Source organism: Dichomitus squalens, assembly GCF_000275845.1.
Source record: "Dichomitus squalens LYAD-421 SS1 unplaced genomic scaffold DICSQscaffold_27, whole genome shotgun sequence".
NCBI lineage: Eukaryota > Fungi > Basidiomycota > Agaricomycetes > Polyporales > Polyporaceae > Dichomitus > Dichomitus squalens.
Window position 1 is genome coordinate 1 of NW_006766909.1, and position 10,818 is coordinate 10,818.

General features: G+C 56.0%; 6 protein-coding genes across 6 annotated transcripts; 3 read left to right on the forward strand and 3 right to left on the reverse strand.

Annotated features, from left to right (window-relative positions):
* Positions 1–317: 317 nt before the first annotated feature.
* DICSQDRAFT_64762 (uncharacterized protein) lies at positions 318–479 on the reverse strand (the record flags this gene model as incomplete). Its single annotated transcript, XM_007367594.1, has 1 exon — positions 318–479. A coding segment is annotated over one exon (162 nt), but the record flags the coding sequence as incomplete, so codon positions are not given.
* A 390-nt stretch (positions 480–869) lies between these two features.
* On the forward strand, positions 870–1,340 carry DICSQDRAFT_181858 (uncharacterized protein; the record flags this gene model as incomplete). Its single annotated transcript, XM_007367595.1, has 2 exons — positions 870–1,010; positions 1,080–1,340. Exons 1-2 carry the CDS (start codon positions 948–950, stop codon positions 1,338–1,340), a joined length of 324 nt encoding a protein of 107 aa, XP_007367657.1. The 5' UTR covers positions 870–947.
* Positions 1,341–1,527: 187 nt separating this feature from the next.
* DICSQDRAFT_138439 (uncharacterized protein) lies at positions 1,528–2,509 on the reverse strand (the record flags this gene model as incomplete). Its single annotated transcript, XM_007367596.1, has 1 exon — positions 1,528–2,509. A coding segment is annotated over exon 1 (302 nt), but the record flags the coding sequence as incomplete, so codon positions are not given.
* A 697-nt stretch (positions 2,510–3,206) lies between these two features.
* DICSQDRAFT_19845 (uncharacterized protein) lies at positions 3,207–3,543 on the reverse strand (the record flags this gene model as incomplete). Its single annotated transcript, XM_007367597.1, has 3 exons — positions 3,207–3,257; positions 3,327–3,376; positions 3,459–3,543. Coding segments are annotated over 3 exons (186 nt in total), but the record flags the coding sequence as incomplete, so codon positions are not given.
* Positions 3,544–5,789: 2,246 nt separating this feature from the next.
* DICSQDRAFT_148418 (uncharacterized protein) lies at positions 5,790–6,389 on the forward strand (the record flags this gene model as incomplete). The annotated part of the gene is made up of 4 exons (XM_007367598.1): positions 5,790–5,933; positions 6,039–6,171; positions 6,211–6,251; positions 6,315–6,389. 4 exons carry the CDS (start codon positions 5,790–5,792, stop codon positions 6,387–6,389), a joined length of 393 nt encoding a protein of 130 aa, XP_007367660.1.
* Positions 6,390–6,496: 107 nt separating this feature from the next.
* Positions 6,497–9,565, forward strand: DICSQDRAFT_181859 (uncharacterized protein; the record flags this gene model as incomplete). The annotated part of the gene is made up of 10 exons (XM_007367599.1): positions 6,497–6,624; positions 6,706–6,805; positions 6,940–7,146; positions 7,810–7,944; positions 8,029–8,436; positions 8,489–8,585; positions 8,638–8,719; positions 8,794–8,953; positions 9,015–9,062; positions 9,128–9,565. The coding sequence occupies 8 exons, from the start codon at positions 6,497–6,499 to the stop codon at positions 8,909–8,911; spliced, it is 1,275 nt and encodes a 424-aa protein (XP_007367661.1). The 3' UTR covers positions 8,912–8,953; positions 9,015–9,062; positions 9,128–9,565.
* Positions 9,566–10,818: the final 1,253 nt, after the last annotated feature.

Below are 10,818 nucleotides of genomic sequence, written 5' to 3' on the forward strand. Positions count from 1 at the left end.
GCAAGCAAGCACGCACAGACCCGGGTGTCCCCGACAAATTGGTAAGTACACAATCTGTGTGATGCACCTTATAAGAGATCCTGTACAGAGGACTCTCAGTCTAGTGGGAAGATCACTGACTGTATTAGGACTATACCTGTACAGAGGACTCTAAGAACCATATGAGTACAGTATAGTATGGGAATAGAAGATGAACATACCTCAGTCTAGTGGGAAGATCACTGACTGAGGAAAGGAAGGAGCGAAGCCAGCACTGTCTACAGCGCTGGCAGGTGGCAGTGCTTGTCTACTATAACAGGAAGGTAAGGTAATCTAATCTAATCTGACACGTCACCTGACCGCATTCCGACACTCCCACTCAAGCGCTGCCTAAGACCCATAGCCCGCATAAACCTCCAGTGTTTCTCTCGAGGTAAGGCCTTTGTAAAAATGTCCGCTACCATTTCCTCCGTAGGTACCCATTGTATTTCAGCTTCTCCTGTCAGGGATATCAGTCAAATAAATTTTTCTGTCCTTATAGTTATAGTAAAACCCGAATTATTTGGCCCAAATGTTATAGTGGCCCCTCCATATATTTGAGAGGGTTGGAGAGATGCCCCTCCCAGATATTCGAAGCAAACCCCAAATATTTGGGATGCATATAGGGAGTGAGGGCTCCCCCTCCCCAAATATTTGCCAAATATTTACTGTGAGCGCTACATAGGGAGGATCAGATTCTGCGTGCGCTGTGGGTCCCCTTGTGATTACTCCAAATATTTGTCAAATAATTCACCCAGATATTCTCCATTCAGTACGGCGGTGTGCGCAGCAACGTGATGCTCATTCTGGCTAATCTATTACATGTTCTCGACTACATGTACAGACTACGTCTACGACTAGCGGAGGACAAGAGAGCATGTTCGTGACAGAACAACCGCCCTCCAAATTTCCAAGTGAGAAACAATAGAATGGCGAGTTACGCTGAACGTTTGCAGGCATCTGCGCGTGGGCAGGATCCTGAGACACCTTGGGTGCGCCAGCTCTGCGATGACATGCTCGTCGCCGCTGTCGACACCAAGCGGGTGCTGTTGTTGCTGTAGCGCGTGAACACCGAGGTCGACGTGCCCGCGCTCGACATGGAGCTGCGCCACGTGCTGGACGCCATCGAACTCGCGCTCGACACCAGTGGCCGCCCGCTCCGGGTGCTAAACGGCGAGTTCCCGCGCTCGGATCTCTTGTCACCGGTCTTGCCGTTGGGTCCGCCATGGCGTCGTTCCGGGCTTCCGCGAGCTTGCGACGACCGGAACGGAGAGTCGGAGGAAGGACCCCATGCGCCGCTCCCGTTCAGACTGGATTCGTGACGTTGCTTGCGATCGCGGACATCTGCTTGCCACCCGAACTAGCGCTTGAGGGGCTTGTGCAAGCGTCTCGAGGGTAATGTCGTGCGCCGACGACGGACTCGTCGGGGATGTCGCTGTCGTGCCCTTGCCTTGCGAGCGCCACGCTTGTGTCGCTTATGAGTGGAGGTTGAGCGGCAGCCTGACTCGCCCTCCACCTCCGCTTTGGCATCGTCATCGTGCTGGTCGTGATGGTCATCAAGGAAGTCCATAGCGCTCCCTTACTCAGTCTCGCCGTCGGCAACAGGCGGGAGTGTGATCAGACTCTCATGCTTGTGCTCGAACGCAGGACCCGAGGATCGAGACTGTGAGAGGTTGCGAGAGGTACGACGGGATGTACCCTCCCCAATGACGACCGAGTTCCGAACAGATAGACGGCAGGAGTGAGGAATGGAAGAAAGGCGATGGCCCTGCACAGAGGCGATAGAGATGTTGCAAGTATGTCCACGGATCGAAGGCCGGCCCACCAAACGCACCGGAGGTACACTTAGAATCGTCCTTGTGTCTGTCGAGGAGACAGAAGTCATTGTTGGCCAAAAACTCTGCAACGGGGAGGGTCACACCGGAGAAACGCTGCTGAGGCTGAGGGGAGATGGGCTCAGTGACGTCTGAGCTGGAGGACGAGAGGGAGCGGGCAGAGCGGATCGCGCCTGGGGCGCATGGCCGGACTGGAGGACGTGACCAGATTCGGCGGTGTCCTCAATGCGCCTGTAAGCATTTTACCACAGAGCGACACACAAGGAGGATGAGGACATACCAGTAGTGATGGAGGTATAGAACTTGGCGGGCTTGGGGAGTTTCCAACCCTCCGTGGGTTGGAAGACGTCTTGCGCCGGGTGCCTTCTTGGTCAGGACGATACACGTCCAAGCTGTTCTTCCCGCTCCTTTGTCGCGTGGGCCTCGAGAAGCAGATGTTTTCTGGCCCTTGAAGAGACCACAGCAGGCGTAGACAGCAAAGCGGGAGAGGCAGCCGAGCCCGACGTTGCGAGCCACCTACGGCTACAGAGATATAGATTACTCACCGTCTGCTGCGGTTGCTCCACCGGTGTCTCATCCTTGCCTCTCCTCCCGCCGCCGTCTCAGCTTCCTCACTCCTGCGTCGTCCGGGCAGCCAGGGGATGGTGGAGGTCGTGTGCAAGGTCGAGGGCAAGACGGAAGTTGAAGGATGGTGGGGCGATGGGGTAGGGATGGTGGTGGATAGCATTGTGGGGGATGCTGTGTGAGGGGAGGTGGTAGAGAGAGGGCTGGGCTCTGTTCTAGGAGGCCGACGGAGGGAAGAAGGGCAACGGTGAGGAAGGAAGAGGGCGCGTGGAGAGAAGCGAGAGATAGAGAAGAGGGAGAAATGCTGGCGGGGCCAGGCGGGCGCCAAGTTGTCAGGTACATACGGCTCGGCGGTCGCCTCCCCACCCCCAGCGCTTATGAGTCGTGAATAGGGTACGTACCTAAGTACTTAGGCCAGTGCCATGTCCTGCACAGCCGCAAACGAATACGTTGCTAGGCAATATCTACAACGAACCAGAGCCTAACAGTCTACAGAGCTTGGGCAGTTGAGAGGGAGATCGAACATGGGGCGACGTGTTCGGCACAATTTCAGTCCTGTCTGTGTCCCTCCTCGCTCGCTGCTCTCGCCTGCGAAAGAGGAGAGAGGCTCTCACACCAGCTGGATTGGCCAACCCCGTGACCCCCGCAGAAATACATCCAACAGCCTTTCTCCCATCAATCCCATCTACCTTCCCAGCATTTGCATGACAACCTACGATGGCCAGCGCCAGATGGTTAATCAAGTAGCCCAGGGTGCACCTCAACGACGTACCTTCCGCATATTCTTGGGTTATCAAGGTACGCCTGCATCTCCGTACGCTCCCGGGTCTCATGCAGAACCTGATGAGACGGCCATGAGCAAGCAGCTGGAGCTGGAGCTGGCGCTGACGGTCTTGAGCGCAAACATACCGCAGAGGTGACGTGTGCGACCTGGGCCATGAGCGGCCCTACGCCCCAGCCTTCCGCCTATCCTATATGAAACACGAGAAGTGTGGTCGGATTCAGTGCAAAATGCAAGATCTCCTTTGTATGGGAAGATACGAATCTCAAGGAGGCCCCGGCGGACAACCATCTGCATGATAAGCGGCTGCTGGAATGGAGCCTCCCGTAGCACCAGTGTCTCCACGGAGTCCGTCATGGTGTGTATGGATGTTGCAGTGTTATACGTGAGCCATAAACTGTGCAAACGGCCCAACGCAAGCTGTTAGTACGTGCTGAGCAAGGAGAAGATCGCGCGGACGAAGCAGGAGTCGTAGACACATCCGTTTTAAATCATAAACATATGGTACACGTTCCAAGACACTGCGAACCTGAATATGGTCATGGACTTTGTCCCTGGCGGCGAGCTGTTCATGTTGTTACGAAGGTACAATGTGAGTTCGTCCTGTACTCATAGCATACCGTGGGTGCTCATGGGCCCCGAATACCGCCGTATCTTGAACGAGCCGAGAACCAACACGGTAGGCCTGCTCATCTTGCGAGGACAGAGATGGCTGGATAGACAGCACACATCTCCCTCTCTCCTCGTGGACACCTTTCATTCCATCGCCTGCCCACATAACTCCCTCCCTCGCCCCCGTCCCCTCTACTTCCCCGTCCACGGCCGCCCCCAGCTGTCGCTCGCCTTCTCGCATTGCCCGTCTCACAATAAACACTTGTCTATATAGGGCCATCCTCCGTTTGCTCTCCACGACGCTCTCAGACAACACACACCTCGCCGCCGTTCAACTCAACAAAAGAGTTATTGAATAGGCGCATACACAAGGCCAGTCATGTACCGCAGACGCGACTCCCAGAATGGTCGCACCGCCTACTCCTCCGCGGACACGTATCGCTCTCACAACTCGAACCCGCCTCCAACCGCAGCGCCAAACGACTCGAGTGAGGACGAGTTCCAGCTTCAGCGCAATATGTCCACCCCAATTGCCAACAACTTCGCGTGTCGTAAGTCCACGGACAGCACGCGCAATAACGCTCCTTTGGTTCCTCCCCGGCCCTTCTTCCCCGAGGGCTGGGCGCGCCAGTCTTGGAGCGGATCCTTCGAAAGCACGTCGTTGACTGGCGAGCAGAGCGATCCTGATAGCGCGCCTCCCGCCGCAAGTCATCCGCAGACGCGACCACGCGACCTTCTCAACGCGGTGCAGCTGCCCGCTCCCTTCGTGCCTTCACCAGCCCTACCCAGCCAGCGCAGCCAGTCTCTTCCAGTAACCCTCGTCCTCGCACCAGGAACCATTGCAGACGCTCGTCCGTGGCCAGCGAGTACGCCCCCGAAGCCGAGAGCAAGGATGGAACGGTTGCTGCCTCCCCGACACTCTCGCCTGTGACTGCCAACACGCCCACATCCGCGACTCCCTTCATGCCGAAACCGTTCGACACCGCGAGGAACTCGTTCTACGGCACGATGCCCGCCGGTGCTGCTCCATCTCTTGTCGCAGGACCGCGTCCACCGCCGTCCTCCTTCCCCTTTCAATCGCACCCAGGCAACCCAGACCCCGGCCTTCCCCTCCCGGGCATGGGTGGACGTGCTTCGATTGAGAGCATCCGTGCTCGGGAGAGCACATATCCTCATGGCCACCATCACTCTCCAGCACGGGCACGGTCTTGCAGGTGCCGGCATTGCCGGGCGGCACGAGCAGCAGCGATCTCGCATGGGATCTTGGGCGCCCGTACGCGCCGTTCATGGAAATAAGTATGGTGCCGGCGTCCCCAGCCGCGAGGGCAGCGCTACCCCTACCAGCCCGATGGGCAGCCGTATTTACATGAACAGCGCAGCGGCGGCAATGGCTGGCAGCAGCCAAGCTCTGAACCAGGATTTCTGTAAGTTAGTTTCTGAGCGTGCGACATTCCCAGAGGCGAGATGACTGACTGGTCTCTTTTATTCATCCGACTCTTCGCACAGGCACCAACGCCACGCACATCCCGAGCAGTGAGCACACAATCGAGCCCAGCCATCAGCATGCATGCGCCGTTCTTTGGCCATCGTCGCTCCCGACATCTTCGGTCCGGTCGCCGCCGTCGTACTACACATATCCGCTTGGGCAGTCGAACTCCTCGCTCTCCGCGCATTCCCGCAAGTCGCGGCGGTCCATGCCCTCCTTAAGGCTCTCGCACAAGCTCGAGAAGGAGGACAAGCCATGGCTCAGCCAGCGCGACTGGCGCGACCGCGCCTCGTGGTGGCTCATGTTCTTCATGCTGTTTTTCGGGATTGGAGGCGCCGCGGTCCTCTGCTTCTTCGGGTGGCAGGACGTGAAGATGCTCATGGACTCGGACTTGTGCCAGGTCCTGGACAAGAACTTCGACACACTCGACCTGCAGAATAGATGGACGCGCGACGTCGAGCTTGGTGGGTTCGGCAACGGGGAGTTTGAGATGATGACGGCCTCGGACTCGAACCTGTTCGTGCAGAATGGCGAGCTGTACATCTTGCCGACGCTCACATCGGACGCCATTGGGAAGGCTGCTATACTAGACGGCGGCTCGTTCAATCTCGGTGACGACTGCACGAGCAACAACAAGGTCAGACTTTTCACGCTGGTTCCTACCTTCTCGTTTTGGCTCAGGCGTGTGATGCTAAACTCTTCTGTTGTTTGTGTCTTCACACACTTTGTGGTGTCATTTAAGACTGCCTGTTCCGTCAAGTCGAACAACCAAACGGGCGCGACCATCCAGCCAGTCCAGTACGCACGGATCAGCACGATTAACTCTGCCACCATCGCGTTCGGCAAGGTGGAGGTTCGCGCGAAGTTGCCTCAGGGTGACTAGCTCTAGCCCACGATCTGGATGCTACCCAAAGACAACAAGTATGGCGCATGGCCGCTCAGCGGTGAGATCGATGTGCGTATATTCTCTCTTCCCCACACTGTATCACCGAGAACTGACTTTGAGCGGATCTTCTAGATTATGGAATCACTCGGCAATGGCATCTCGTACCCCGCCCTGGGCTCTAACTTTGTGCGCTCCACGCTCAACTAAGGGTGCTCGCGAGCGTGCAGACGTCCATCTTCGGCTGGTGGTCGCAGAAGCGCTCGTCGTACACGGACGACTTCCACGTATACGCGCTCGAGTGAACGCCAGATTGGATGCGCTTCTACGTCGACTCGCGCATGGAGGCGATGATGAACTTGAAGATCACGGGCAAGGGGGGCAAGGACTTCTTCAAGCGAGGCCACTACCCTGCCACGGCCGCTGACAGCGCTTCCCAGACCCCGTAGCAAAACTCTACGCCGCAAATGTCGCGCTCGCGCTCAACTATCTCCACTGAAAGGGCATCATCTACTGAGAATTGAAGCCTGAATACATGGATCAAGATCGCAGATTTCGGCTTCGCCAAGCACTGCACGATGACCGTCTGGACGCTGCGTGGTACCTCAGACTACCTTGCACCCGAGGTGAGAGCCAGCTCCCCTGACAACATCCTTGCCCGTCTCCGCGATCTTCGCTGACTCCAGCTGCAAGGCAAATGATGTCAAGCTGGCATTACACAATGCTACAGGTACAACTAGGCACTATCTGATGTACGTAGCTTACTGGCAACGTGTGGTACAATAACAGTGTGGATTGGTACGCCCTTGGGGTGCTCATCTTCAAGATGCTCTCCGGGCTGCCGCTGTTCCACGAGCCAGACATCTCGCCCGTCGTGTCGTGCGAGAAGATCGCGTGGGGCCTGGCGTGCATAATGGCCGGCGTTCAACGCAAACACTACCGATCTGAGCTAAAGGAGTATCAAGTGGTGGGCGCTGTGTAATTAGGCGGAGAGTGTAGCCGGGGACCAGGACCAGCAAAGCACCAAGGACAAACATATTCTCCTGTCGAGCTCAAGTGAGCAGGTTAGACGCTTGACGCGCCTGCCACAGGCGCGTCAAGCGTCTAAATTCTGCACTCTGCCACGTCTCCCTCTTGCGCAGGCCTTCATCTGTCTCCTTCCGCTCGTCTCTGTGTCTCTGCCTATCCGCCATGCACCCGGCACCCGTCTCCAGACTCCACCGGTTGAATTCTCTGTCCGTCTACTGCACTGTTTTCTCAGACACGCCGCGTGCTCTGTGCAGAACTCCAACCCGCCAAATCATCTGCTCATGCAGCCTCGTGAACGCGAATGCTTGGCGACCGTCTGTTAGCACTGGCTATGTGGGCTATCTAAGAAGGGCGACACATGTGAGTCTTGCAAGAGTACAACCTCTGCTGCATGCCCAAGTGCTGATGGTATGCCAAGTATGGCTACTGATCTGCTGGTGACGAGTGTTTTTACACGTATCCTGAGGGTGGAGTGTCCAGATTACAACAGAGGCTTCTGCAAGCTTGGTACGTATTTCTCTTTTCCACCTTCATGGACATGCTGTAATCCTTCTCATGACGAATGCTCACTTCTATTATTCTGGTGTGATATCTTGTACAGGCTCGAACTGTCCCCGCAAACACATACGCAGGGGAGCATGCCAACTATACCTCACCAACTTCTGCCCTCTGGGACCCGACTGCCCCCACAGCCAGTATGCGCATCTGCCAGCAGATCTCACCCATCCTTGACCAGGTCGGCTAGGCTACCGGGCTCGACCTCACTGCAATATCTGCGGCTGTGTCGAGCTAGCAAGGCTCATTGTCATCGGCGGCGCAGAGCACGGGGAGAGCTGTGCCAGACGTCATGCAGTCATACCTGCACCGAATCCACGAAGGGCAGGCCATCGGCAACCGATCCGATAGCCGCAGCACGAGCAGCCATGGCTCGGACAACGACCTTGCCGTGAAGATCGAAGACAACATCTTGAACGCGCTCGGCCAGCTCGCCCTCGACGAGCACGGGCACCCGACAGGGAACTCGTCCACAATGTCGTCAATTCAGCAACTGAAGAAGGCGACAACGTCCCCGCTGCACTGTGTCAAACCGATAGAGGAGGACCCGCTCGCTCCTGGGCCAAGCGTCAACAAGTTATCTTTCCCCACAAGCGTGTACTTCGGGAAGGTTAGGGCCCTACCGAGACTGGAGGGAGTTGAGTACCCCGAGCGGGGCCTCGTAGACAAGTTCGTACGTGCCATTTGTAGCACCTATCGGTGGAGAGAGGGCTGATTATATGCAGGTCGGTGCGTACTTCGCCCGTTTCCACTTCCTCATGCCCATATTGGATAACCCGGACTTTATGCGCCAGTATAGGTACCTCTTGGATCGCCCAGTTTGTCCGTTCGCATACTCCCTTCGTAGCACTAGTGTGCGCTGTCTTTGCAGTAGTGTCTCGCTTCGTGGACGATCTGCGGCTGAAGACGACCGATCACCTCAAGGAAGCCGGTATGGGCATGGTTTACCATGAACGGTATGTTCCCCGAATTCCCGCGGGCCATTCGCGGCATTTAGACGCGAACTAACTTCTCGCCCATCTCAATATAGTGCGCTTATCTTGCACTACATCAGTGCCGCCTCGATGCAGGTCGAGCACGTTCAATGCTTCTTGCTGATGTCTTCGTTCCTGTGTCCCATCAACGGCTTATCGCAAGCGTGGCTTTGAGTCGGGCAAGCTGTCCGCGCAGCACAAGACATCAGTCTTCCCGTGAGTAGCCATCCACACTCTCGACCGTACCCGTGCTCACACTCGCCGTAACCGCACTGAGACGCCTTCTCATCTCTCTGGTTGAGAATGAGACGTGTTGTAAGATCTGGTAGGGCGTGTACACCCTGGACAGGATGCCTGCCCTGGCGCTGGGCTGACCCCTCGCCATTGAAGATGCTGATTGCGACGTGGACATCCCCGTCAAGCTCGACAATCAACTGCACCCGCAACACTTTGCAGGCACCTTGCTCCCCCAGGGCAGATCTCGCTCATGCAGGGATCCATCGAGCTCATCTTGCTTTACAGGATCGCTGGACGAGTCCTCCACGAGGTATACGCACTTGACAAGGACCACCTCGAGATGGACAAACGGGCTGAGCTGCAGCGGTCCATCGAGACGTTCAACTGACACCTCACCAAGTGGTGGGAAGACCTCCCTGCGGTCTTCAAGTCGAACTGGATGTGGCCAGCAAAGTCCGCTGGTGGTGCGCAGAGCGGACCTTGTCGCCCAGATGAGTTTTGTCCCATCTAGTGTCGCTTGCGTTGAGGATGCCCTGCCACAATATGGCGCACGGCACACTGCGTCTGGAGGGCGGTTGTTCTGTGATGAACGCACTGTCTTGTCTTCCGCCGGCCATAGTTGTAGTCTGTAGAAGTAGTCAAAGACATGTAACAGATAAGCTGGAATGAGCATTCACGTCACCGCGCACACCGCCATACCAAATGGAAAATATTTGAGTGAATTATCACACTACAACTCTAAATTTTTGGAGGAATCACGACAGCGCACCTACTTAATTAGCGCTCACGCTAAATATTTACTGAATATTTGGTGCCCTCCTCCGCTTGCCCCCTCCACACATCCTAAATATTTGGGGTTCGCCTCCAATATCTGGGAGGGATGTCCCCCAACCCTCTCAAATATTTGGAGGGGCCACTATAACATTTGGGCCAAATAATTTGGGTTTTACTATAACTATAGGGACGGAAAAATTTATCTAGTGTGTACTGGTGCTCCTGTAGCCACCAGATTGTCGCGCAAGAAATGGAACTTTCGCTGAATGTGCATTGTTCGAGCGCGGAACTGCGCTTCCTTGGACAGGATGATGGCAGCACGATTGTCGCAGCGCAGTTCACTGGGTTTCTGCTGTGGATGACCGAGCTCACTGAAGAATGTGCGAAGCCAGGCTAGGTGTTGGCCAGCGTTGCTGAGACCAATGTACTCCGACTCAGTTGATGAGAGGGCTACCAGAGATTGTCGCTTGCTTGACCATCCAATCGCACCTCGGTTGCTGATGAAGACAAACCCAGAGGTTGAGCGAGAAGTGTCATGGTCACCGCACCAGTCTGCGTCCGAATATCCGTGAAAGTCCATGTCGCCGCTAACATCTGATCCGTCAAACCGAAGTTCGCAATCGGCCGTGCCCTTGAGGTAGCGCATGACCCGCTTTGCCATCTCCCAGTGATGGAGCTTTGGATTTGCTGAGTAACGACCTAGTACTCCAACAACATAGGAGAGGTCAGGGCGAGTGCCTTGTGCGGCGTACATGAAGGAGCCAACAACGCTTGCATAGGACACTTCATGACCTTCAATGGTATAGGTATGGTACGTCCGGTTGTCATCAGGATCGTCAGAGGAGGGCTTGGCACTTGTAGCCATGGGCGTTGAGACAGGTTTGCAATCTGCCATACCGTACCGCTTTAGAACGGTGTTGATGTACTGCTGCTGGGAGAGACTAATTGTACGGCGAACCCGGTCACGACGAACTTCAATACCAAGGATGTAGGATACTGGTCCCAGGTCTCGCATCTTGAACTGGGCCGCAAGCATCGCTTTGACCTCGTCCATAAGATTTCGGGACGTA